This window comes from Anguilla anguilla, chromosome 2 (genome assembly GCF_013347855.1).
Source record: "Anguilla anguilla isolate fAngAng1 chromosome 2, fAngAng1.pri, whole genome shotgun sequence".
NCBI lineage: Eukaryota > Metazoa > Chordata > Actinopteri > Anguilliformes > Anguillidae > Anguilla > Anguilla anguilla.
This window is the reverse complement of record NC_049202.1, coordinates 22,294,876-22,321,101: the sequence shown is the minus strand read 5'-3', so window position 1 is coordinate 22,321,101 and position 26,226 is coordinate 22,294,876. Positions and strand designations below refer to the sequence as shown.

At 45.5% G+C, this 26,226-nt stretch overlaps 2 protein-coding genes across 11 annotated transcripts; one reads left to right on the top strand and one right to left on the bottom strand.

The window, feature by feature from the left end:
• Window positions 1-1,462: 1,462 nt before the first annotated feature.
• Window positions 1,463-20,511, top strand: aldh18a1 (aldehyde dehydrogenase 18 family, member A1). 10 transcript variants are annotated; one of them, XM_035406175.1, is made up of 18 exons: window positions 1,463-1,603; window positions 3,066-3,196; window positions 5,476-5,627; window positions 5,824-5,973; window positions 6,957-7,061; window positions 7,577-7,735; window positions 8,767-8,857; window positions 10,129-10,253; window positions 10,507-10,651; window positions 10,890-10,963; window positions 11,874-11,973; window positions 12,620-12,840; window positions 13,783-13,920; window positions 14,419-14,614; window positions 15,481-15,602; window positions 16,042-16,228; window positions 17,080-17,175; window positions 19,156-20,511. In XM_035406175.1, the coding sequence occupies exons 2-18, from the start codon at window positions 3,091-3,093 to the stop codon at window positions 19,350-19,352; spliced, it is 2,364 nt and encodes a 787-aa protein (XP_035262066.1). In that variant the 5' UTR covers window positions 1,463-1,603; window positions 3,066-3,090; the 3' UTR covers window positions 19,353-20,511. The 10 variants fall into 10 exon arrangements, with proteins under 10 accessions (XP_035262066.1, XP_035262064.1, XP_035262063.1 ...); XM_035406173.1 differs by having other exon boundaries at window positions 5,824-6,009; XM_035406172.1 differs by having other exon boundaries at window positions 5,407-5,627; window positions 7,577-7,729.
• A 2,358-nt stretch (window positions 20,512-22,869) lies between these two features.
• Window positions 22,870-25,888, bottom strand: crygmx (crystallin, gamma MX). Its single transcript, XM_035403263.1, has 3 exons — window positions 25,831-25,888; window positions 23,762-24,004; window positions 22,870-23,171 (listed from the first exon to the last, which is right to left on the bottom strand). Exons 1-3 carry the CDS (start codon window positions 25,837-25,839, stop codon window positions 22,896-22,898), a joined length of 528 nt encoding a protein of 175 aa, XP_035259154.1. The 5' UTR covers window positions 25,840-25,888; the 3' UTR covers window positions 22,870-22,895.
• Window positions 25,889-26,226: the final 338 nt, after the last annotated feature.

The following is a 26,226-nucleotide window of genomic DNA, read 5'->3' as shown; positions in this document are numbered from 1 at the left end:
ATTGGCGGCCTCTCCAAGGTGTATTCCTGCCTCTCGCCCAATGCATGCTGGGATAGGCTCCAGCACCCCCGTGACCCTGCCCAGGATAAGCAGGAATAGATAATAGATGGATGGATGGATGGATAAATAAATAAATAAAATTGTATAATGACCATCACAGGACAATTGGGCATTCTTTCAGAGATCAAGTTACTAAAGCACTTAACATAGCAAGTTAACATTTAAACAATTAGTGGAGCATCTGTTTAGTGGGCTGCCAATCATTAGTGAACATGAAGCAAATATATCCATTATAGAACAAACATGCAGTGCTCCAGCTCTTTTGTTTAGAAATGACAAAATTTACATTAAAAGGGAGAATCCTTTTATATAGGAATAAGAAAGTACCCATTTTGTGTGGCTTAATATAAACATTTCAAGTACAGATGTAATTAAAAACGAACCAAACCTGCATTCTGTTCAAATAGGTTTAAGGGGAAAATATGGAGGTTGCTTTAACCCTCCTGTTATGTTGCGGGTCAAATTGACCCTTTTTAAAGTTTGAAAATCTAGGAAAAATACTTAAAATTATTTTTTCAGTATGAAACTTCTTCTACTGGCCTTAATTAGTGTAATCAACATTTTAAATGAAAATGGTTCATTTCATGTATTTGCAAACCCCCCCTGTATGGGGATTGACCCGGGAACATTTTTGCTGTACCTAAAAAATGAACAGAACAGGAGGGTTAAACTATTTTAATTGGCCAAAAGATGGCTGTAACAAACAAACTGTTCCCTGTCAGTATCATGTGGGGCAATTGCATTTGTGTGATTTTGCATATTCTGTCTCTCCTGTCCTGTCATGTGCTGTCCTCCTCATTGCAAACTACCTAGGGCCTGCTGCCAATGGAAAATAAATAGTGGGACTATTACACACAGATTAAAGAGAACATGATTAACACATGTTAAGCACATTTTATTGTCAATAAATAAATTGACGCACACTTTGGCCACGCCCTCTGGTTCACGAGTTGGAAGAGGCGAACTATCAAGTTAACCATTGTTTTTTATACTGACCACTTGGTAAACTAGGCTGTGTCTTTTTATAAAAAAAGGTAATTTGCAGCGATGGAACGGTAATTGACAATGAGATAACAGATACATGTGTAGGCATTAAAGTCAAAAGAAATACTGACAGGTATACAAATACAAAAGGTAAGTGTTGGTGTTAGGGTTAAAATTAGGTTCTGTGGATCGTAGTAAGCACCACACATTACATGCCTTCACTGTATGTTCTAAATGCGATATGCCACGTGGGAAGCCGGCAATGTGGTTCGTACGCAAAAATCAGTTCGTGAATCGGTATCCGCGTATCAACTGTTACTACGGCGAGCACTACACAACTGTAGTGAGCACAGTCAACTGTTACGTTGGAGACTACAGAACTCGACGTACGTGGCGTTACTGACAGCTAGGGAAATTCTACGTTCTTTACGTAAGTACAGGCGTAGAATGAACTGTTCAGGAAGGACGTGTAAAGAAAGAATATGGCTGGTGCGAGAAGAGATTAGACTGATTACATACTGCCCGCCGCCGCGTCATTTGATATTACATCCTGAATAAAGTGAGCATACGTTTCTTTTAACGTTTGATTGTGTGGTAAGTAAACAAATACAGCTGAATTCGCTCATAGTATTGCACTCTTAGCTGGCTAATTCAGTTTTTTTGTGCACTGTCAAGTAGCATAGCTAGCTTGTCTGTATTTTTCATGCTTGGATCTACCACCAGACACAGCTGATGTGGCAATATAGCCAGTCGTTTGTAGGGTCACTAACTGTATGCGACAATGATAAATTAGGATTTTATACGTAGCTCGCCACGACCAGCTAACTTGAAACATGTGCTGCTTCGACAATGTAACGTTAACTGCTGTCAGAATGAGTGGCCGTAGCTATAAGAGCTTTAGTCCATACCTAGTTTACAAACAAACATGAACATTTGTTACACTAATTGTAATTGTCATTGCTGTTACTCTTCATCGGTAGCTTGACAAATTTCGTGGCCACGGTTAAAAATCTTTACCGGCAGTACTAATGAACTATAGCTAACGACCACATGTTAGCTAGCAAAGTGCCAACTGTAATGTTGCGATGTGTAGATTGGCATCGGCTCGTTAGCTATCTGGGTAAATCAGACTCTCAGAATTGGGTCGGTTCATATCAGTGCTTGTCAGTATGAACTGATGTTGGACATCGACAACGATTATGATGGGTCAGAACGTAAACCATATGTCTCGGAAGATTTTGCCCCTTTACAATTTCTACGAACCATGATTTGTGTCCGTGAATGGGACTCCCAATTAACGTTAGCGTTGCTCCTGATTTGTTGATATGATGCACGTTTATGATCATGCTTTTCCAGACGAGCTTATAATTTCACTATGTAGCACAGTATTCCAGCATCGTTATCCCGATGATTCGCATTAAGATTTAGTGAAATTAATGGGTCAACCTACATGACCACGTGTATGTGCACTATTTTCTGGAGTATAGGTTTTATTTTGCCATTATTTTATTAATCTGTAACACTATTTGATAAAAGTTATGTACAGGGCGTACAGAGTTGCATCAGCAGCTCATCTCAAATGGGGGCTGAGTTTGTGCCTTTGCAGGCCTCGCCCCCGCTACTGTTTTATTGGTCTTTCCCCGCGGTGTAATTTCGGCATTCAGTGGAGCATGTCTGGGATAGAACTGTGATGTACCAAAGCTGTCACAAAAGCAGAGATACTGACGGAATACTGCTCATCAAGCTTAATTAAGGATTTCAGGACAATAGGTACGAATGTTGCTGTATATTTTCATAAATTATTTTTACCAGACTTGCTACCCCAATTGTCTGTCCTGTTTTTAGCAGATAGCTCTACTCTTCAGAAATTTTTGTCCTTCATTTATATGTTCAAGCAATGCATTATCAGTGAACGTTTTCTTTTTTTTATGGAGCTCTGTATAAATATTTGTCAGAATCTGAGTGATTAAGTTTTGAATTGTTAGTGTGTAACTTGATGGCGGGTCTCTTCGTTGATACAGGTCTCCTGGCTTTAGTGAGGTCAACATGCTGTTGCAGAGGCTTGCCTTGTGCTCACGGCTGAAGGTGGGGAAATGGAACGCTTCGGTAAACGCTTGTCCCCGGTTATCCAGAGCCGCCTCCCAGGCCAAACGTGAGTGTCACTGGTGCACCATGCGACCGTCCCCTGTAACAGAGAACTGTGTGCGTGTGTGTGTGGCTTTACCACTGTACAACTGTCACGCTTGTAATAGGCCTCTGTGTTTCTTCTACACACTGTGCAACCTTCCCCCAACAGGAAGTCTGTGAGGCTTTTAATTTTCTATGGGGTTAACTTAGGAGAAAGTACAACGTTTTAGTTGCAGTTGGTGGGTGGTGGTGTGGTATAGTAGTTAAGAAGCTGGACCTGAAACCCAAATATTACTTTAAAAATTTGTATCAGGATGCTGTTGTACTTCAGAAAAAAATACGGTAAACTCCCTCCCTTAAAACCTAATTTTTATTTTTTATTTTTTTTGGGAGGTGGGGGCATCCACGATTATCACATTGCACAATGTTGTTTTGCTCACAACGTCTCATGACGTTGGATGGATGGAGACAATTGAGGAGGAGGGGTTTGGGTGATAGGCTGCGAAACATTCCCTGATGACCTGGTGACCCCTTTTTTTTTTTTTACAGTTCTGATCGATGCAGTAGAGATAATGGCTGCGCAACTTTATCTTTTCACACTGGAGCGCTTTGTTTTCAGCCCGTCTAACTCAGCGGCTGCAAGCTCTCTTTTGTCAGCTGTAACTTTCATCTGCTGACTTATGGCCATTGTTATTTATTTTTGTGTGTGGGGGGGGGGGCGGGGGGGCATAGGGACAGTTTGATTTCTGTGTTAGTTTTCGCTGTTTCAGATGTTTTGCAAAGATTCTACTGTCGCTTAAATATGTAGTTGGAGTAAAGCAAACGTACGTCTCTCCCTCCTTAAACTATCAATATATGTGCTCGTATGAGCCTGGTAGCCTGCTCCCTGTCTCTTTTGCACGAGCTTGCTTCAGACCAGCTTCAGTGTTGGAAGGTAAAGAAGGGTCTTTTGCGGGATTATTTCACGTTCCGGGTTAAAGAGGCTGTCCTTATCTCTCACCCTCTCTCTCCATGTGTGCTGTTTCCTCACTGGCTATGGCTGCTGGCGGGGTGGTGGGTGGCGGGGGCATTTAGGCTGGAAGATAAGGGCTGTTCTGCTGTCACATGTTCATACAGTACCTGCATGACCATCTGTCTTGCCAACGAGATATAGCATGAGGTCACTGTGATGTAATTGTGGTTTCATTGCACCATCACTGCAAGGTCCTTTTTACTTCCTTAACGTTTGATATGACAAAATCATTTTAATAACAGCACATATTGTACCCATACTAACATGTACATGTATAAATGGATAAACCTAGAGATGGATCAGGGAGTTTGAAAGATGTATTGTCAGTAAGCAAGACTGTATTGACACAGAAGCATCATTTTCTTGTTAATTCAGTGTATTTCTGTGTAAATACCACCAAATTGCAGGAACTGTAGCATTTAAATTGGTGCTATGGCTACAATGTTGTTGGTCCTCCCTCCATCTCTTATTATTTTAGCAAACACTTTTTTTATTTGAATGACAGTTATATGGACCAATTTGATTGCTTTAATGGAACAAAGGAAATAATTATGTTTTAGAAAGTAAAGCCATTTATACATAATATGATGACAGTGATGACATAACAATATCATGGTGTAGTTTGCACGCTTTGCTGCATGATGCTGAGCATATGACCTAAGCTTGTGTGTAGTGTTCTGCATCGTCAGTTATGGATTACTATTAAAAACAATTCTACAGATAAATCACAGCTTTTTATTTGTAAATGCTAAGGAGTCAGGACTTCCTGATTTAAAAATTTAAATTCAATGTTTTTTACCATGTGTAGTGATTATAGAGTATAGAGTCAAATGTTTAACTTCATAACCATAGAGAAGTACTTTCTGTGACTACCTAGAAGCTTCAGAGACAAACCCTCATCCTGAATTAGAGGCTTTACCAAAGTAACAGCAGTCCCTTTGCTTCACCACTAGCTGGTGAAACGTTGCTCATGTTGTGATCCACTGCAGTGGTCGCAGATCCTAAACAGTGCCTGCGCTGGTTTAACTTGGTAATTGAAAATTGAAATGAAATCAGTCAGAATGCCGAACACTGCTCACGCCTCACAGTCCCATCTCACCCCTCACCCTGCACCCCTCACCCTGACCCCTGACCTCTGACCTCTGACCTCTGGCCTTTGCATCATGGCACCCGCTCTGCATGGCCCCCGCCTGCTCATGGCTTTCTGCATCTCTTTCCTTCAGATCTGCCTGTCTGTGCGTCACTCAGACACGCCGCTGTGCGGCACTGGAGTAACGTCCCTTTCATTACAGTGCCGCTCACGCGCGCCCACGGTAAGTCCTTCGCCCACCGCAGCGAGCTGAAGCAGGCCAAGCGCATCGTGGTGAAGCTGGGCAGCGCCGTGGTCACCCGCGGCGACGAGTGCGGCCTGGCCCTGGGACGCCTGGCCTCCATAGTGGAGCAGGTGAGGTCACGGGGCGACCCCGTGGGAACATGCTAAGGGGTACAGGGCTGAATTTTTTGCCTTCCGGTGCATGCTTGGACATGCGTATCAATCAGCGCCTAGTCATTTTAGAATTCTGTTCATTTAAGGTGGAATAACAGAGATTCTGTCTCTGGCTTTAAGGTGGAATGGTAGAGGTGGTTTTTCTGCTTTTAAGGTGGCGGTTCTGCAGAACCAGGGCAGGGAGATGATGATAGTGACCAGCGGTGCAGTGGCGTTTGGAAAACAGCGGCTGAGACACGAGATCCTGCTCTCTCAGAGCGTCCGACAGGCTCTGCACTCTGGCCAGAACCAGCTGAAAGACATGGTGAGTCCATATCAAACGGAACAGCTCAGAAACATGGTGAGTCCATACCAAACAGCACCAGCTTAAACACATGGTGAGTCTATCAAACAGAACAGCACAGACATAGTGCACCCATATCAGACCAAACCAGCTTAAAGACATATAGTGAGTCTGTATCAAACAGAACAGCTCAAAGACATTGTGAGTCCATATCAGACCAAACCAGCTTAAAGACATGGTGTGTCTGTATCAAACGGAACAGCTCAGACATAGTGAGTCCACATCAGACCAAACTAACTTAAAGACATGGTGTGTCTGTATCAAACAGAACAGCTCAGACATAGTGAGTCCACATCAGACCAAACCAGCTTAAAGACATGGTGTGTCTGTATCAAACAGAACAGCTCAGACATTTTGAGTCCACATCAGACCAAACCAGCTTAAAGACATGGTGTGTCTGTATCAAACAGAACAGCTCAAAGACATTGTGAGTCTGTATAAAAGAAGAGCTCAAAGTCTTATCATACAGAACCAGCTCAAGGACTTGATTTGGGTCTCTGAGTCTATGGTAGACAGAATGTAAAAGTGTAAGTGCAGGTGAATGAGTTTAATAGGGCTGCATAGTACTTTCTTTGACATTTTGACATTATACTGTGTGGCAGGAAAACTTGTTCTGATTTTCAAGAAAATTTTTATGACCCTAGGTTTAGAAAACTTTTTCAGTAAAATGTATTACTATTATTGTTGCTAATAATAATAATAATAATGATAATAATAATAATGCATTTAATTTATCGGGTGCTTTTCTGAGCACTCGAGGTCAAATGACAAGACACTACACATATGTTGTTGTATATGTTGTTGTTATCTCATTATCTGATCGATACGTGCGGTGTCCCATTCCTGATATGAATGGATTCTGGCTGACTGATTATTGATGAATTAAGTAACTGATTGATTGATTGACTGACTGATTGACTGTGTGTGGTTCTGGTCTCTCCCAGACGGTTCCGGTTCTGGAGGCCCGGGCGTGTGCGGCTGCGGGCCAGAGTGGCCTGATGGCCCTGTATGAAGCCATGTTCACCCAGTACAGCACCTGCACTGCCCAGGTACTGCAGCTCACAGCGTGTCGCTCAGTAGCGCATTCTGTCCATGTAGCACGTTCATGTCCTGCGTAGAGAAACAAATTTCTTATTGTTAACATAAACGTCTGTTGCTACTGCTAACGTTACGTAAGCTTTTTTGCAGCAGATTTACATAGTGTGCGGTACATTATTTGTGTGTTCTATTCATAGAGAGGGGGCAGAATAGGTGATGCACTTTCCTCAAGCTACTTTCAGGAACAGAACCTGTAACTTTCCGTTTACGCATGCAGTTCTGCAGATACGCAGAGTCATGGTGATTTTCAACCGGGTTTCGCAGAGGGACACAAAGGGCCTGATTCACTAAGTCCTATAGCATGTGCAAAGTCTTCAAACCAGCAAATCCAATAACTTGACCTATGATTGGTCATGCCATTTGTTTTGCGCCAGTCACTGGTTGTGCAATTAGTTTTGTGTAAAGTTGTTACTTCTGTTTCGAATGAAAACATTTCTTCAGGGAAGTTCAACCTCTCCCCTGGCAGATCCTGGTGACGAACCTGGACTTCCATGACGAGCAGAAGAGGCGGAACCTGAACAGCACGCTGCACGAGCTCCTGCGCATGAACATCGTGCCCATCATCAACACCAACGACGCCGTGGTCCCCCCGCCCGAACCCAACAGCGACCTGCAGGGGGTAAACGTGGGTACAGTACAGAGGGGGAGGGAGGGGTTGGGGACGGTTAGCATCCCCGCAAACCCCGCACCCCCCCACCCTCCAATCCCCAATCCATACCGCCGCAGCGGAGCTGCATGCTGGGAGGCCTTGCGAAGCAGTGCATGCTGGGAAAGGGCTCTGTGTCTCGCTCGCGTGGCGGCAGCTGAGAAGTGCATGCTGGGAGTTGGAGGATTGCATGGTGTGGCCGCTCCCTTGCAGTAGCAGCTTGCTGGTGTCTCTGTGCCTAGCGCTGTCCTGCTTGCTGCTCTATTTCACTGTCTTCCTGTGCAGGAAATGGCCTCAAGTGCGATGGCAGAATAGCTGGGTCACAGCAGACTGGCAACCTGAAGGGGGAAAAATGTTTTGAACCCCTCGATACCTGACTTTCTCGCACATAGACCATGATGCCTGCCGGTAACCGGCAGTAGCTTGCGAGCTGTGTTCATGCCTACCAGCATAAGTTCATACACAACTCCCCCCAGCTGTCCTGAAACGGGCCACATGCCTCCACGTGTCCTCCTCTCAACCAGAAGGGAATATCCCACTCTTCAGGTGCTGACACAGGCTGGGGAAAAAAACTTCTGTAACTAATTCCGGCTTGGCCTGCCACCCCTCGCTCTGGCCCCGCCCCTCACTCTGGTCCAGCCCCGCTGCCGTTCACTCTGGCACTGCCACCCTTCACTCTGGCCCCGCCCCTCACTCTGGCCCTGTCGCCACTCACTCTGGCCCCGCCCCTCACTCTGGCCACGTCGCCCCTCACTCTGGCCCTGCCGCCGCTCACTCTGGCCCAACCCTGCTGCCATTTACTTTGGCCCCGTCCCTAACTCTGGTCCCGCCCTGCCTGCATTCACTCTAGTAGACTCTCCTGCAGAGTGTAGGCAATTCACTGTTCTCTGCTGCACTGTGTTGTGCTGCATCTGTTTCTCATTCCCACATAAGCTCACACGCGCACACACACACACACACACACACACACACACACACACACTCCTCTCAAAGCTCCTTCACTTCTGCAGGTGATCAGCATCAAGGACAACGACAGCCTGGCGGCCCGCCTCGCCGTGGAGATGAAGGCAGACCTGCTCATCGCTCTCTCTGATGTGGAAGGTGCGTGTGGGCTGTTTGTTTGTCGACGTGTTTATTTTTCCCATTTCCTCAGGCATTAATAAGTCCCCCTGACAGAGCAGTAGCCACCCAACGCCCTTCAGGCTTGGCACGTTCTACCTATCATTGCCCTGGAAAATGGTCTATACACTAGCCTGAGCCTTGCTGTTACATTACAGCTATGTGATTTACAGCAGGGGGTTTCTGATTGCCTGATCCAGCGACCCTCAGCCAGGCTCAGAGGCATTCTGGGAGACCTCCATCATAAGTTAAAAAGGGTTATATTAAAATAAAAAAAAATAAAAAAAAGGTTTCATTTTTAAAAATATTTTCCCAAATCTATAGTCATTGCATATCAAGTCTGGCCAGGGACCCCCTACCGTACCTTCAGTGACCCCCAGGGGTCCGTGAACCCCCTGTTGAAAACCCCGGTTTTAGAGAAGTAGTTCAGGTTAGGTACCTTGCTCAAGGGTACGCAACAGCAGTGACAGGGTTGCCACTCGTCCAGGAAAACCTTGAAAACCTGGAAATTTATCGACTAAATTTATCGTTTTCCAGTCATGGAAAACACCTGGAAAATGAGAAAATTTACAAAATGTCCTGGAAATATTTGTGAGGTCCTGGAAAATTGTAGGCTAGGCTATAAGTCAAGCTATTAAATGATTTATTTAGAGCTGAGATTGCATATTTTTCTGTATTTTTCTCCGCTTTTCTCCTTTTTATTAGCTGCTGAGGTTACACGGCAGCAGTTTTGAATGGTTATGGTACTTGCGCGTTGTCCCCCCTCTCCCCCACCCCCGCGTTTGGGCTACCATTGTCCATGTTTCATGTCTGTAAGTCTAAGTCATGGAAATTGTCCTTGAAAAGTCCTGGAAAAAACGTCCTAAAATGAGTGGGAACTGTGAGTGACCCGTCTGGGATTTGAACCCAGAACCATTTGAGTTATGAGGGCGGTTACCCCACCATTGTGCTACGTTGCCGCATTGTTGTAGGAGTAAATGAGGCCTTAATCCGTGAGATGAGACTCTAGCTGCCTGTCCAGCTGTTCAGTCCTGAAGTAGAAATGTCAGCGACAAAAGGGTTAGGAGTGACCACATCCCAATAATTGAATAGGAGGACGTTATCAGTCTGTGGACTCTGAGCTCTGCGGGTTATTTCCTGTCTGCTGTACGGAACCCAAGGGAAGTGGCACACTTGCTCTGTCCTCTTCAGGAGCCATGAGCACGAGTATGATTTCAGCAATTCCCCCTCCCCTCCCTGTCTTTTTTCCTCAGGGCTGTACGACAGCCCCCCAGGGTTGGACGACGCCAAGCTCATTGATATTTTCTATCCTGGCGACCAGCAATCCATCACCTACGGGACAAAGTCCAGAGTTGGGATTGGAGGCATGGAGGCGAAGGTCAGTGTACAGCGAGGTACACTTGTATGTGCTAGCAGAAGTATTTTCTGAACACACAAGCACACACATGAAGAAACAGGCTTTTCTCACACACATGCACACACACACAAACACACACACGCACGCATGCACACTCACTCACTCACCCACACACACTCACACTTAAAATGTATGATGTGCATACAGGGAACCCAGACACTCATTCTGAAGAGTCCAGTAAAATTTTTAAACTGTGTTTATTTACTCATTTTAGGTCAAAGCAGCACTGTGGGCCCTACAGGGGGGCACGTCCGTCGTCATTGCCAACGGCACGCACCCCAAAGTCACGGGCCACGTCATCACAGACATCGTCGAGGGAAAGAAAGTGGGGACGTTCTTCTCCGAGGTCAAACCAGCTGGTGAGCGTCTAAGTTTTCTGATTTACTAAATAAACACTAACGAACGTCAAAATTAATCAAGTAATCAGTAACGCTGTTCCGTACACAAACAGTAACGCTGCTAATGATTCGTATTAGAAAATGTGAAATGGGGGCGTCTTGCATGGTTGAAGGCGGGGGTTAGGTTTGCGAACCCTGCGGGGGTGATTTGGTGGTTGCTGTGGTAACGGCTCTGTTGTTCCGCCCCGGCGCTGGGCAGGCCCCACTGTGGAGCAGCAGGCGGAGATGGCGCGGCACGGCGGCCGGACGCTGGCGGCGCTCCTGCCTGAACAGGTGAGGAGCCGCGAGCACCTCCGAGCACCTCCCGCGGTCTCATTTTCTCCTACTTCACCACGCGCGTCTGATTTAGCTGAACGCAGTGCACTGTGCATACTGAACCTGCTATACTGGCACCTGCCTGAATCCAGGCCAGGAGTGGTTTGGTTTATTTGCATTCATTGTTTGTTTTTTTATGGAGAAATTTTCAATCAATCTGGTCACATGATATACCGTTTACCAGTGTTAAAACACTCGATTCTATCAATATAAACTACTTTACGATCTCAATTGTTGTAGTAACAGTGGTCCTTTATTTTGTAATGTGAGTGGCTACAAAATGGGCTAGATCAAAATGATGACTCCTTACCTTCCATGCGTTCTGGAAATCCACAGACAACACGAATCACAGTAAAGTCGGTATCCATATTGTGGTAAAAAAAAAAAAATCTTTTAGGCAAGGTGAAAAAATTCCACCTCCACTGTGTTTGAACTTCTTTTACTTATAGCAGTGTTTAGATTAATTCTGATTCTAGGAAAACAAACTCGCAAGGGTTTCCTTTCAGAAGAGCTCAGGATTATGTTTGTAGTCAAAGAGGTTCAAGAGCAGTAGTCATTTTATTTTTGCGTTTGTGTTCAAAAAAGAGTGTGCTTGAGAAGGGGCCGCTACCTTTTTCTGTTTCCCTGTCAAATATATTATAATTAAAACGCAGCCAACCGTTCCATTTTTGAGTATTAGTAAATTTGAGCAAGGCGTTTAGCTAAATTGAATCAGTCAGTTGCCGAAAATTAATTAGATTTTGCTGACAACGGAACGTTGCAGCTGAGATCAGTGAATCTGTGTAGCACTGATCCATTAAAGGGCATGAGGTACGACTGTACAGGGAGAGGAGGGCGTGGCTGAACCTGTCCGTCTGCCTCGTCACAGAGAAGTGAGGTCATCTGCTACCTGGCGGACCTCCTGACTGAGAAGAAGGATGAGATCCTGGATGCGAACAAGAAAGACATGGATCTGGCTGCCAGTACAGGTAAATCACACACACCTATCATTACAGCTAAAAAAAAACCTCACGCTCACCTAGCCTAGCAGAAAAATCCCACTCCTGTCATTGCAGCTAATAAACCTTATGCCCACCTACCAGATAATAAATCACTCATTCATCTGGAAATAAGCTATATACTTTGTATATGGCATTGGTACAGGTAATAAACCAAACTCACCTGTCAGTGAAGGTGTTGTACTGCAAAAGTCTGTAATAATAATCTGTCAGTGCAATTGTGGTAGAGTTAAATAACCACAAGCTTACCTGTCGGTACTGATAATAAGCCACAACCTCACCTGTTGGTACAGTGAATAAACTACAAACTCACCTGTCAGTACAGTGAATGAACTACAAACTCACCTGTCGGTACAGTCAATGAACTACAAACTCACCTGTCGGTACAGTCAATGAACTACAAACTCACCTGTCAGTACAGTGAATGAACTACAAACTCACCTGTCGGTACAGTGAATAAACTACAGACTCACCTTTTGTTAGAGTTAATGAACCACAAACTCACCTGTCAGTGCAGTTAATAGATCACAAACTCACTGTTAGTGCCTGTAGGAATGTACACACACACACCTGTCACTTCACCTTGATCCACGTGCCCTCCTGGCCCCGCCCACAGGCAGGCTAACTCCGCCCCTGTTGAAGAGGCTGAGCCTGTCCTCGGCCAAGCTGAACAGCCTGGCCATCGGCCTGCGCCAGATCGCCGTGTCGTCCCAGGACAGCGTGGGCCGCGTCATCCGCCGAACCCGCGTGGCCAACAACCTGGAGCTGGAGCAGATCACCGTGCCCATCGGCGTGCTGCTCGTCATCTTCGAGTCCCGCCCAGACTGCCTCCCCCAGGTGGGCGCGCCTCCTTTACGTTACCCAGTGGGTTTCGGCCGCTCTTCGCCGTTGTTATCTGTGAAAGAGGGTGACCGGGGCAGGGGGCTAATGAGGGTGTGGTAAGACACAGCAGACTGCAGTCAGAGACTAGAGGGTTTCCGGTCGTGTTTGTTTGCACAACCACACCATCAGTTTGACGCGCCATGTTGTGTACATGCATCTATGTTCTTTTGATTACATTAGCTGCGCAACTGAACATGTGATTTACCCTGTGGGTGTGGAGGCAGTAAAGAGTAAATACTCTATGTATTTAGCATGCGTAATGCCACAGCAGAGACCTATGCTGAGAGCATAAACAGGATAAAGGGTACTCCCAGTACAGATCTATTGATGTACATGACTCTTAATCAAGCACAAGCTATCAGCCAGATACGGATGGAAATTTCTGCTATCTGAATGATGGTAGAAAAGTAAAGTTTCCGGTTGGAAACTGACACGTGCACTTTGTTGTGCTTCACTGACAATTTTATGTTGAGGGCGACTCGAGCTGGGCATGTCCAGACATGTGTGAGCTTCCAGTAAGTGGCTGATGGACAAGGATTCTGGGGGTTATTGTTGTTCTTATTTTATTAACATTGCTTTTAGCAGTTTTGTGATGATGATGCTGTGATGATTTTTTTCAGTTCTACCAATGCAAAGTAGCATTTTGACTTAATTAGGCACAGTGCATTCCATGATTGTACAGAATATTTTTAATTTTACACTGTCCCTGATAAATATATTGGTAAAAACAAATGAATACCTTTGGTTTTCTTTTCAATGGTACACCAGGCAGTGTACAGTTTAGTGAATCAAACTGTATGACAGCCAGTTTTTTAATCACTGTGCCACTTGGCCACCAGAGGGCAGTGGCTCCACCTCCCCGACAGCCCCTTAGACTGTGTGCTGCCGTGTCTACAGGTTTCTGCTCTGGCCATCGCCAGCGGCAACGCACTTCTGCTGAAAGGAGGGAAGGAGGCGGCCAACACCAACCGCATCCTGCACCAGCTGACCCAGGAAGCGCTCTCCATCCACGGGGTCAGGGATGCTGTGCAGCTGGTGAGGAGGACCCTGACCTTTTCAAGGACGCGCACACGCTAAGCAATGCTGTGTTTTTCAGACGCAGTGAATCTTGCTTTATTGAATGATTTGGCACAGTAATGCAATCACCTGTTGAAAAATAGTAAAATACTGATGGGATCAAAAGAAAGCCACAGCTCTGACTTCTGTCGTTTTTCAATTATAATTTATTTATGTTTTTTATTTTTTTCCTTATTAATCCTTCTTACTAAATCCATTTGGACCTGCGGGGCTAGTTGTGTGTGAATCTGTATACACAGTTCATATGTTCCATCACAAATTGGACATTCAGTAAAAGCAGCAGGCAACACCAATTAGAGTGGGAACATATGACAGACTGTTGCCTTGTGTGAGAACTTGTGTGTAGGCCATATGTCTGTATGTGCATGTTTTACATTTAATGTATTCCTACGCAATGCATGCATGTAACCTACAATACGTGTACATGATGCATGTTGCGTGTATGGCGCGTTGCAGGTGAGCACCAGGGAGGAGGTGGAGGACCTCTGCCGGCTGGATAAGCTGATCGATTTGATCATCCCGCGCGGCTCCTCCCAGCTGGTGAGGGACATCCAGAGGGCGGCCAAGGGCATCCCGGTCCTCGGCCACAGCGAGGGCGTCTGCCACGTGTACGTGGACTCGGACGCCAGCATCGACAAGGTCATCAAGATCGGTGGGTCCCCCGGCCGAATCGTCCGGCTTCAGGCCTCTAGGTCAAGCAGGGCAGGAGTTATAGTCGTTTTAGGAGTATGATTGAAGTCGACTGGTATTGTGCTACAGTGTGGCCAAACTATACCAAATTTGCTTTCTGTCAGTGAACTGAGTTTAATAAAAATCAACAAGGTGGTTGATTCTCACAAGAACTGAGAAAAGTAACTGATGCTATAGTTATCCAAAATGGTGACCAATTCAAGATGGCGCCAGCCCATAGGGAACATATACAGTATATGGTATATGTGTTCCTAATATGAGGATGTTTCACCATATCAAGATTGGAATCTCTGCAAAGGAGCAGTTAATATTTGGAGCTTTAGTGCCACCATTTTGATTAGGAAAACGCTGTAAGGCTGAAATCTTGATGTAGCTAGTAGTTTAATTACCCAATTTCAAACCATTTATAAGCATTCTTGTGAAGATCCCAGTGCAAGTTCATTGGCTAACTATTTTAATTTTTTGAAAAATATTTTGAAAATTTATTTAGGAAAAGTCGATCTCACAACACTGCTAGTAATTCCTGAATAGAGATTGGTCCACAGATGCTGTACACCAAATCTTGTGTGAAGTTCTGTAGGAGTAGCATTTGAGGTTTTTCTAACAATTAACAATTGTGGGAAATCCAATATGGTTGACTTTACTGTGGCTGTCTGTGGGTTCTTGAAGCAAAGAAGGGCAATGGAGGGACCAAATTATTAGACTTTTGATCAAAAGCCATGTTACAGGCAGAAGAAAATATATTAATGACATGACATTAAAAACTGCCAACAAGCATTATTAATAATCATAATAATAATAATAATAATAATAATGTTTTCTCTCCAGTCAGAGACTCAAAATGTGACTACCCTGCGGCCTGCAATGCCATGGAGACGCTGTTGGTGCACAGAGATCTGCTGAGGTCCCCTGTATTCGATCAGATAATAGACATGCTGAGGGTGGAACGGGTGAGCCTCTCACACACGCGCACACACTCAGTCATCTTTCTCCACATAATCATCAGTGCGTTTGCGATGGGTGTTCTGGTTTGAATTCGATCCCTGCGTCTGACTGATCCCACTGTTTGAGGGTTAACCGTGCGTTTGAGCGATTGTGGTCAAAGGGGACTGTGGAAGAGCCTTTGAATCTCTGCCAAAGAGGCAAAGAAAGAGGATGCGATAGCTCTCGCTGAAAAGAACACGTGTTATTTATTTTTTTAAGATAAATGGCACATGCCCTCTTATGTGGAGTGCATCTTATAATTTACCCCTGACATAAAACACGTATGTGAGTGTTGCAGCGTATGAGAGATTGATTTGTCACCCTTTCTGATCTTTTGAAGACCGCGATGTAAATGCGGAAGCTCACGGTAGATGATTAGCGCGGCGCCGTCCTTCTCCCTCTCAGGTGAAGATCCACGCGGGGCCCAGGTTTGCGTCCTACCTGACCTTCAGCCCCTCGGAGGTCAAATCCCTGCGCACGGAGTACGGAGACCTGGAGTGCTGCATCGAGGTGGTGGACAGCATGCAGGACGCCATCGACCACATCCACAAGTACGGCAGCTCCCACACCGACGTCATCGTCACGGAGAACGGTGAGCGACGCCCTCCGACGCCGCGCGGAGCCGCGGAAACCGCGCAGTGTATGTGTATTGTGTATTTCCACCGGAGCAACGCCCAGTCTGCAACCTGAAATGTTGGAAGTGAAGCAGGTAGCAATGGCTGCCTTCCATTTGTAGTCCAAACAACAACAACAAACATAAGTACAACCAGACATGGTGAAATACTGACATGATCCGGGCATGATGAAAGTATTTTTATATCAGTTTTTTTTTAAACCATTTTTAGATGCATGAAATTATTTTTTTCACAAAACAGCGCTTAGCCTTTTATTAATGCATTTATTTATTTATTTATTTAATAATGGCACCCATCCTGCGGCCAATTTTTTAAAAAACTTGCTTGTTCTTAAACATGTATTTGTAGTGCTGTACAGCGAAACGTACATTTTTTTTTTCAGAATGAAAATTTCTTGAGCACAAACCCCCAATCCTGCATCTGATGCTAAGTGATTTAGCCTCGTGACAGCGCAGTCAAACTAAGGAGTTTTATTTCAGCCTCATGGGAATGAAGGCTATGTTGCTTTATGACCAACTTCTAAATGTATAGCCTGAAATAGCGTGTCGCTAACTGACTTTCGAAAGCATACGTTAAATGTTGCACTCACGTCATTTCCTTACCTGGCAGCAGTCACACAGCGGCACTGCTGCTTTATTAACTTGCCCACAGTTAAAGCTCCCGTGTCTTAGTAATCGGAGTTGCCTGGTTTTGGCATTGATTGTGCGATGTGGCGAAAACCAGCATGACACGGGGCCTTTAAAGACGATTCCTGAAGGTTTATTTTTTTTCGACGCGTACGATCGAGTCTCGTCTCTCCCTCCTGCAGAAGAGACGGCCGAGCAGTTCCTCCAGCAGCTGGACAGCGCGTGCGTGTTCTGGAACGCCAGCTCGCGATTCGCCGACGGATACCGCTTCGGACTGGGTGGGTTTCCGTCCGATTTCCCCTCCGCAGGTTCCCCGGCTCGCGTCCCCCTGGAGCCGGCCGGCCCGGCTGTTGCCCCCCCCTCGGGGGCAAAGCTGCCCGGCTGCGCTAATTGAAGGGCTAACGCGTTGGCCCGCGCGGACGGGAGCATCTGCGCAGCGAGCGGGCGGCGGCCGCAGATACGGGTCGCGCTCCCGGGGGCAACGGTTTGTTTGGCTCCAAAGGTTAACGCCTCGGGGCGTGGCGGCTCTGCTAGCCGCATGCGTAACGACACGCCCCTGAGCTTCACATTCTCAGCGCACGAGTGGGTGAAATGTCTTAGCTGCTGCTATTGTGTGTGAGTACTTGTGCCCATTCCTTCCCAGTTCCTCATATCAGGGATTTTTTCTCAACGTGGACTAGAGCCACAGGCACTAGTGTTTTATTCAGTGGTGTCAAACTCTGTTTCTTCAGGGTAACTACGCAATCATACCTCAGTGACTTTTACCGCATTACACCTAAATACCAGTTTTTTAATACATTTTATATATTGAAACTCTGTGCTTGATGAATAGCTCTTGAATTTTATTTGTGGGGAGCGTGTAGCCGTTTCTGCGCAGAGTTAATTATGCCCTTGAACCGAAGTTCAAAGAGGAGTTTTGTGGAATAAAGGTACAGCGTTCACTAGCCCTCCAGTAATATGAACTCTGGTTTAATCTCTTGGTCCTTGGGTGTCTGGAGTCTCGCTCCCTGCTTCTCTGTTACTGTAGTGATGGCAGAGTGAAACCGCTAAGTGGGCAGAGCTAAGAGGAGTTCACTCGGTCCAATCATCCAACTGTTTCTGTCTGTCGAGTGCAAGGTTTGTGGATTGGTTCAGACAGGTTGGTCATTGATTGACAGTCCTCAGTAGCTCCTCCTCTTGCAGGGTTACTGTCCTAAGCCTCTATTTCCTACTTCTTCTGAGAGTGAGGGGTTTGTGAACCCTATAATGGGTGGAGCTACAGTGAGCTGCCTTCTGTAATCACTGACTTCTGTGAACCAACTCTTTTGAGTGTTTTTCATTCAAAAACAAAAAAGAAAAAGCACTTGATTTTGAACTTGGTTGAATCAGTGAGACACCGAGCGCAAAGTCACTCTCCATAATGTAGGGATAATGCACAGCGAGTGGTCTTCTGTCCAAAAGTAATAACTGTCACAGGTTGCCTCTTCGAAGGTCATTATGTCTCGACAGCTAAGCACCTCGCTTATCTCGCTAGATTGTCTCACTTATCGCATTGATACGAAAGAAATTGATCAGTATTTTGACACAAAATATTGATTTCAAGTGATTTTCAAGTGATTCAAATATATTGAAATTAATACGAAACACATTTTCCATTCTGTTCTCATATATAATATAGGCCTATTGGGGAGTACTGGCTGATTTTCTTATTATTCTTTTACTCTCTCTCTGTATTTCTGTCTCACGGTCACTCTTCTCACACTGTCAGCGTCATCGACATGCATTTCCTCCCCGACACCTGATTCAGCCTCACTCACCTATTGTAACATCGCTAACCCTTCGTTTGCCGTCAGTTTTTGCTTTTGTCGTCGTAAATCTTTCAATGACTTTGTACAACTTTATATGTTGTACCTGGGTTGTACCTAATGTTAACTTACTGAATGTTCTGTATAGCTAACATAAGTCATGCAGTAAAAGTCAGGAATGGGGAGCCACATGGAATTCATGACGGTAGATTTATTGATTCTCTTAAAGTGACAACGGTCGAATTGGCTGCTGCAGCACTTCTTTCTGCATATTTGCATGAAAAGAGTCAAAAGTGGCCTCGTACCCACAGCAGTGGTCTTTAACAGAAGTATTTGACCATAGAATACCTGAAGTGGCCAATCAGAATCAAGCAGTCAACAAAGCCATGTAATAAGAGTTTTATAAACCTCTCTGTCTGCTAATGCTGTTAAACAAACACTATCTCTAACTGCCTGTCCTCTGTCTCCCTCTAGGGGCGGAGGTGGGCATCAGCACAGCGCGCATCCACGCCCGGGGCCCTGTGGGCCTGGAGGGGCTCCTGACCACCAAGTGGGTCCTGCGTGGCGACGGGCACACGGCCGCTGACTTCTCCGAGCAGGGCAGCATGAAGTTCCTGCACGAGAACATCCCCATTGCCCCAGGCCTGCCTGGACAGAGGACCTCCAACTAAACACTCCTCCCTCCCCTCCCCTCCCTTCCCCTCCCAAGCCAAAACATCCCTTCAGGACCTGCCTCTATGACACAAAGGTCAACCTTCAATACTGAGGTCATTCAAGGAATCCAGACGCACTTCTGCCCCAGCTATAACCTCTGACTTCCCCTATGAACTGTTCAGTGGACTGCCCTGGCTTCTTCATGTGTAGCTTCATTTCCAATCCTGGGGGGAAACAAGGTTTTTTTTTTTAACTTAAGTTCCCCTTTTTTTATATGAACTGAACTAAAGAATCTGAGATGGATGACAGATTTTCTCCTGACCCTGATATTTTTCATTGTACAATTCAATGTCTTCATTTCATTTGGGAATTCAAGTCACCTGAGGTTCCAGGTGTGAGTTAGTTGGTGTGAGAGACGGTTTAGTCTCAAACTGGGTAAACTTTTCCCAGGTGTAAAAGAGCAACTCGGTTAGGGGGTGTTAGACACACCCTTAGAGTAACTGTTGAAAAGCCGTTGTAAGGCAATACAGGAAGACCGCTATGGACGTGACTGTTCTGGGGCTGGAACTGAAGAAGCGCTAAAAGAGGATAACCCAGCACAGCTGATGGACTTGGTTCTCATCCCGAGTGAAGTGCATATGCTGAATTTCACATTCATGCAGTTTTATTTTTGTCCCAAGGAATTCACGCATGCACCTGGCTCATGGTAACGAAAGCAGTGTGCCTGCCCAGGATTGTAACCACAGCGTTCTGGTTTTGGGGCCATTTTCTCTCCCGATTTTGCCATGTGTCAGACGCCATTTATCATTGAATTTGACAGCGGTATAGGAGAGGTGGAGGGCCACCTGAATATTGGGACTATTCTGCCCCCCCCACACTCCCACTATTGTTTAAAATGTATTTTTATTTTTTTTGTATTTTGTCGTAGTCCTCTCTGTGTGGGTTCCTTTTTTGGGGCCTGTGATTTGGAGCTTCCTCTGTCCTCTCAGGGTCCCGAGCCGCAGCCTTGGGGACCTGGCGCCTTCTCTCCGCTTCTCCCTTGCCCATTGAATGGGCATCCTGTCAGCACAGAGCACAGGAAGGTTACAGAATGACCTCATTTCCTGTGCAGTAGGACATTCTTTTGGGTCATGTAAATTATGGCAGGTGTCACAGAATAAAGTTTTTGGTCAATGATTCTGTCGTGGTTTATTTTCCCGCCAAATTAATAGATTGCAGAAAAGTTTTTTTTTTAAATAAATGATTTTTAAAAGGTCAGCAGGTTTCCCATTAAAATTTCTTTAATTTGGGAAATTAATTCCAGTTTGGTTTTGTGAACTGCAATCTTCAATGGAGATTTTCAGTTTATGAATTAAATTCATTTTTTTTTTTTAAATTGACTGAGTTGAGCTGGCATTGACCCTAACCCTGACTCTCAGTTTGTCTTTGTATCATTTTGGACACCAATATATGTATGTCACAGTCTCTCTCAACCATGATGTTCCATGTGACAAGTTGTTCAGAGATTGTAAGAAGGGAAACCTATTAGCCAAGCTTGGTTGTGGCGTGCAGATCTTGGTCTAGGCGTGGTCGACCGCCTTAAGGCCCCATCTGTCCAGAGGGACGTCAAACGTGTAGAGGGGCATCCATGATAGCCACTGGCCTCAAACCGCCCCCCCCCTCCCCCCCCCCCCCCGGGCCAGCTAGGGCAGCAGTGTGGCTAGAGGCCTGCCTGGGTAGGATATAATTCCAAACGGGGCCTCCAAAGACATTTTTGCCTCGGGCCTAATGGCATGTGATCATATTCGGAGGATTGGCTCTCTATGAACGTTTTCACTCCCGTTGTTGTTCGCCGTCGTTGCGCTGCTTTGAACCCCATCCTGCGGGGCGTGTCCTGGCTAATCGCATACATGGCACTGTCATCACCGGAGCGTCTGGACTTCGCTCCGCAGAGTTTGTGGATGGATGTCTGTCGGCGAGCGAGCCAGAGAGATCGACGGCGTCCGTTACAGGCGACAGCGGGGTCGGAATGGCGGGTACATCTGAGGGAGCCGTGCCGGGAGCGTAGTGAATTGTTCTCTTTGGAGCAAAGCCGTCTGCCCTTTAATCGTAAATTAATCGTAAATTTAAATTACTCGGGGGTTAAAATGCGCGTTCCTCCTTTCGGCTGATCTTAAGGAAGGACTGCGGTGCGTCTCTTCCCCGCAGACCCGATTTATTTATTTATTTATCTTGAATCAATAATTAATTAACAAAAATCATTTATTCATGGACATCTTGGCCAATTGGGGGCGTCTAATTAACAGTTTCAATAATTGATACTGGTTTTCTGAGGTCTGATTAAGCATGCAGCGGCTGGGAGTGCGGATCTCATTTGATTATTTGTTATGTGAAAGTTACGCGCTCCAGGCTACGATCAGCCCTCTTTGACTCCGCCGCGCCGAGCCTCGCTTTTTCCCTGTGATGTCGGTAAAACCCGCGCAGGCAACGCCGGACCCAGCGGACCCGGCGCCAAACCATGTGATCCTCCGACAACTCGCTCGGGCGCTGCGGACACTTCTAAGGACGGAGCTCAAAGAGCCGGCTTGTGTTCCCTTAATTTGCCTTGGGTATTGGCGATGATCGCGCCGGCCCGTCTCTCCCGTTAGCTGCTGGCTCCGTAAAACAAAAAAAAAAAAAGTTTCTGAGCTGCACGAACCCGCAGCACATTTTGTTCCTCTTGGTTTGTCATTTGCTTTACAGCTCTTGGTTTTAAACATCCTTTTACGCTACTGAATATTAACTGATGCGTTTCATGTTTATTACCTCATCCTGAAGCCCTCTGACTGGGAAGTGTGTTTGTTGGGCAGTGTTTGACGACCTTTAACAGGTAAGGGACCATCCCCTGTGGCTTAAGACTGTGGGTAATGGATAACACACTTGGCCTGTGTTGGTTCTGGGGCTGTGTTCTCCATCCATTATCTAACCTGCTTATTCCTGGTCAGGTTTGCCTATCCCCACTAGGATTGGGTGAAGGGAATTTACCTTAGACAGGTCACCAATCAATCATTCACTCACACGCTCATTCAGTACTTGCGGGAAATTTAGAGTCTCCAGTTCGCCTAACCTGCATGTCTGTCTCATCACATGCCAGTGTTGAAACTGGTCACCTTCTTACTGCGAGGCAACAGTGCTATCCACTGCTCCACCATGCCACCAAGGCTGTGTTCTCTACACACTAAATAGGACTACACCTTAACATGATGCATTTTGAAACCAACAAGGTCTGAGTGGTTCATATTTTGGTCACACATGTAAGTGCTTATTGGCAACTGTGTTAAGTGTGGATTATTTAGATTTTGTGCTCAGTGTTTCTACTACGCAAGAAAATAGTGTTTTCGTATTGTGGGAGTGGTCATTTTACAAGGTGTTGCTCATTCGCACATGGAAACCCAGCAGCTGCCCAAGTACTATGGCTGACCTTGAAATCCCAAGCAGGACGTGAGAGGGGGGATTTTTAAAGGAAGCGTTTGACTTGTTTGTGATTCTTGGCAGAGAGACAGACAGGAGCGAGTCTGGTTTCAAGAGGAGGTTTATTTGGCTCACTTGAGGTGGGTGACGCGGCGCAGCGAGCCCATACTGGGGCTCACGCTGCCCCACTCGCTGTGCCTCCGGTACTCGCCCGGCCGCAGGAAGTACTGGCGCCCCCTGTAGTTGGGCTGCTCGTGCAGGGTCCAGTAGCCCTCCACCACGTTGCAGGACGAGATGTCGTGCGTGTGGAAGCGGTCCTGCAGGTTGGGGCAGTCGTCCATCAGCTCCATCATCTGGCCGCCAAAGTCCGACCGCTCGAAGATCTTCACCCTGTAGTTACCGCTGTACTGCACAGACAAACAGATGGACGTCAGGCAAACGGAAACGCTTGAAGTTGAACGTGTAGGGTTTGTTCATTAGGTGGGAGTCAGTGCGGAGGTGTTGTGAATGTGTGCTCATTTGTTTCATTTTACAATTCGTGAAGTTTAATTTACTTTAAATTCAAAATGGTGGAACCGGCTGTCGTTCCATATGGTGACACATTGCTTAAAGGTCACTGCTGACAGTTCAAGCAATGTTTGGGTGGAACCTCCTGCAAAAGGCAGATCGCTGTGGACAGCCATTTAGGTGAACTGCCGGATCAATATTTACTGAAAAATCCTTGCCTCTGAATCTGGAGGAGGCTGATACATTTGAATCTTTTGACAAACTGCAATGCGAATACAGATCAGGAGCACTGAACCAGTTTGGAAAATGAAAACAAGATGTATCTAAAACTTTTTCCAGAAGCGCAGCACAGTTTGCCTGTTTCCTGGGATATCTCAAGCACAGAATGTGCAGGCTTTGGTTGCGTCTTGGGCCTGTTGTTAATGACACACGCAGTACATGCAGGCGCACAGCTCGCAGACAGGAAACGGGCTGGCCCACGGACACTCACGGGCGGTATGACCCTGCAGGAGCGGATGCAGTCGTTGAAGCCGAACCAGTGCTGGTAGTTGGGGTACTCCCCCTGCTGCAGCATGTACTGGTACCCGCCGTAGCCGGGCTTCTCATAGGCCACCCAGCAGCCGCTCGCCACGCGGATGGAGTTGCAGCGGGAGAAATGCGACTGCAGGTCCGCGCAGTCGCTGCTGCACTCGTGGTGCCGTCCTTGGAAGTCCCGGTCCTCGTAGAAGACTATCTGCAATAGACACAGCTCTTCATCAGCAGGCTGATTCACATACTGCCCTTTAAAGCAGTCAATGGCTGGGAGGAGTGTCTTGTGTGACACTGCATTACACGCATTTTACAGAATTTCAGTGGTCATGGCTTACACTTTTGCCCTTAAGGTTTTAGAACTGCTTTCTGAGTGGAGCAAATTTGCAGCAAGGCGTTCTTCACGCTATATATATTAGTACTGTATGAATCTGTGTATTTGTCATAATGATAACATCTGTCCTCGTAATTAACGAACCGCACTGTCATAATAATTTTTCATCTTTCCTTATAAAGGCTTCATCATGCTGTATCTATCATGATAATTGCCTCATAACATAGTATATGCTAATAATGATTATGCTACACTGTGTCTGTCTTAATAATGACTTAATCTGAATTAATAATTGCAGTGATCTATCAGGGATGTATCAGCGCAGACATTATTATAGACTAACGACTACAGACTGGTGAACTCCCGCATTCCTTCCTTCCTCCCTTTTTCTTCACTTTAGGAGGCTGTGGCTAGGAACAGGTATCTGATGCTTCTGAATGTCCAGTGAAACTGTGCTGTACCTGGTCAAACCCCTGAATGAACTTCCAACAGTTTCATGAAATTGGAATGTTTTGGCATCAACAGAAGAGAGACGACAATTTCGGAGCCAACCACCAGATTAGTCTGTGAATTCTGTGTGTATTAAACATCTGTGTATGAGGTCTAGTTGATGTTGTTATGCATGCTGCTTGTTGTTTTGGATGGTGACTGCTGTTGTAATGAATGATTTCTCTATCTTTTCATGTCTAAAATTGCTGTTTGGGAACTATAGCGTTGGCTAAGTGGATCAGATTGGTATATCGGATATTCGTCCTTGGTATGACAGGAAATTACACGATCCATGCAGATCTGTACCATGTATAATTCATACAGATTCGACTGCTATGCTTCTTTTCTGCCTATGCTGCTAAGCAACTCTCCTGGCATATTTCTATATGTGACACTTGACTTAATTTTTATACAAGCCTGTCAGACCCAAATGGTACCATAAGAGAATTTCACAAGAGGATGAGGATGCCATTGCCCTCATTTCAGCTATTCCTTTCTTTTTGTGTCCTTTTCACATGTCTATGAAGAGAATATGAAAAGTTTAATCTGAACATGCCCTGTTTCCATGTCACTGATGTATGTACAGACTATTAGAAATAAATTAATAAAAAAACAAAAAAATAAAACTTGATGATATGATGAACTGTGTTATATTGATTGACTGGAGAGACTGCATTAAACATTACAATTATGATAGATCTTCTGGAAGTGAGTTACTTTACATGATATTACACTGCATTGCATTCAATAACATTTATTTAGCAAGACGCTTTTATCCATTAAGTGCACATTGTGCAATAAGTTATTTATCAAAATCAGTCAAGTCAAGGCTATAAACATTTTTCCCTCCTTCTTAATCATGTGTTTGAGTAGAGATGAACGCAAACTCCCCTGAGAGTGACAAAGTGTCCGCTTTGCCCCCTACAATCACGGCCATTAGAGAAACAGACATTCAGCCGAAAGTAAGTTGTTCGTCCCCCAAGTTTGTCCACAGGCTATTCAGCGTGAACCGAGCAGTTCCTGTACTGAGCTGTATTATACTTTGAATCTTTACCCTAGTTTTTACCCATCTTTACAGTAGTCTATAAATAGAACACTCTCAAGTGACAACCCAACCTTGCAGGAAGCCCAGACATTCTACACATTCCATACCTGTGGAGAGACGATAACACAGACGAGCTCTCTTTAACCTTTAACCGCGTGCTTACCTTGCCCATTGTGATTGTTTGGTGCGACCGGACAGGACCGTCTGCTGACAGGACTCTTTTATACATCCCACAGCGGTCAGCACATTGTTATAAAAACACAAAGGCTCTCTGCATCAGCACAAACTAGAATTACTGTCGGGTTATCTTGTGGGGATAATTCTCTGTTAAAGCTTTTTGTTGGTTTTGATATGTGTGCACCTGTGTTTGTGTAAATGCTGTGCAGCTAACTTTTAAAATGCATGGACAACAGAAGTGCTTACTCTTCTATTAATACATGTGGACAATAGCAATATTGTCAAGAGAGGAGGGAGCAGCATGCTAACTTCTATGCTACTCCATTCGTCAATTTTAAGTAGCAAATTTTAGTAAGGGTTTCCTTTGCCCAACATTTAATTT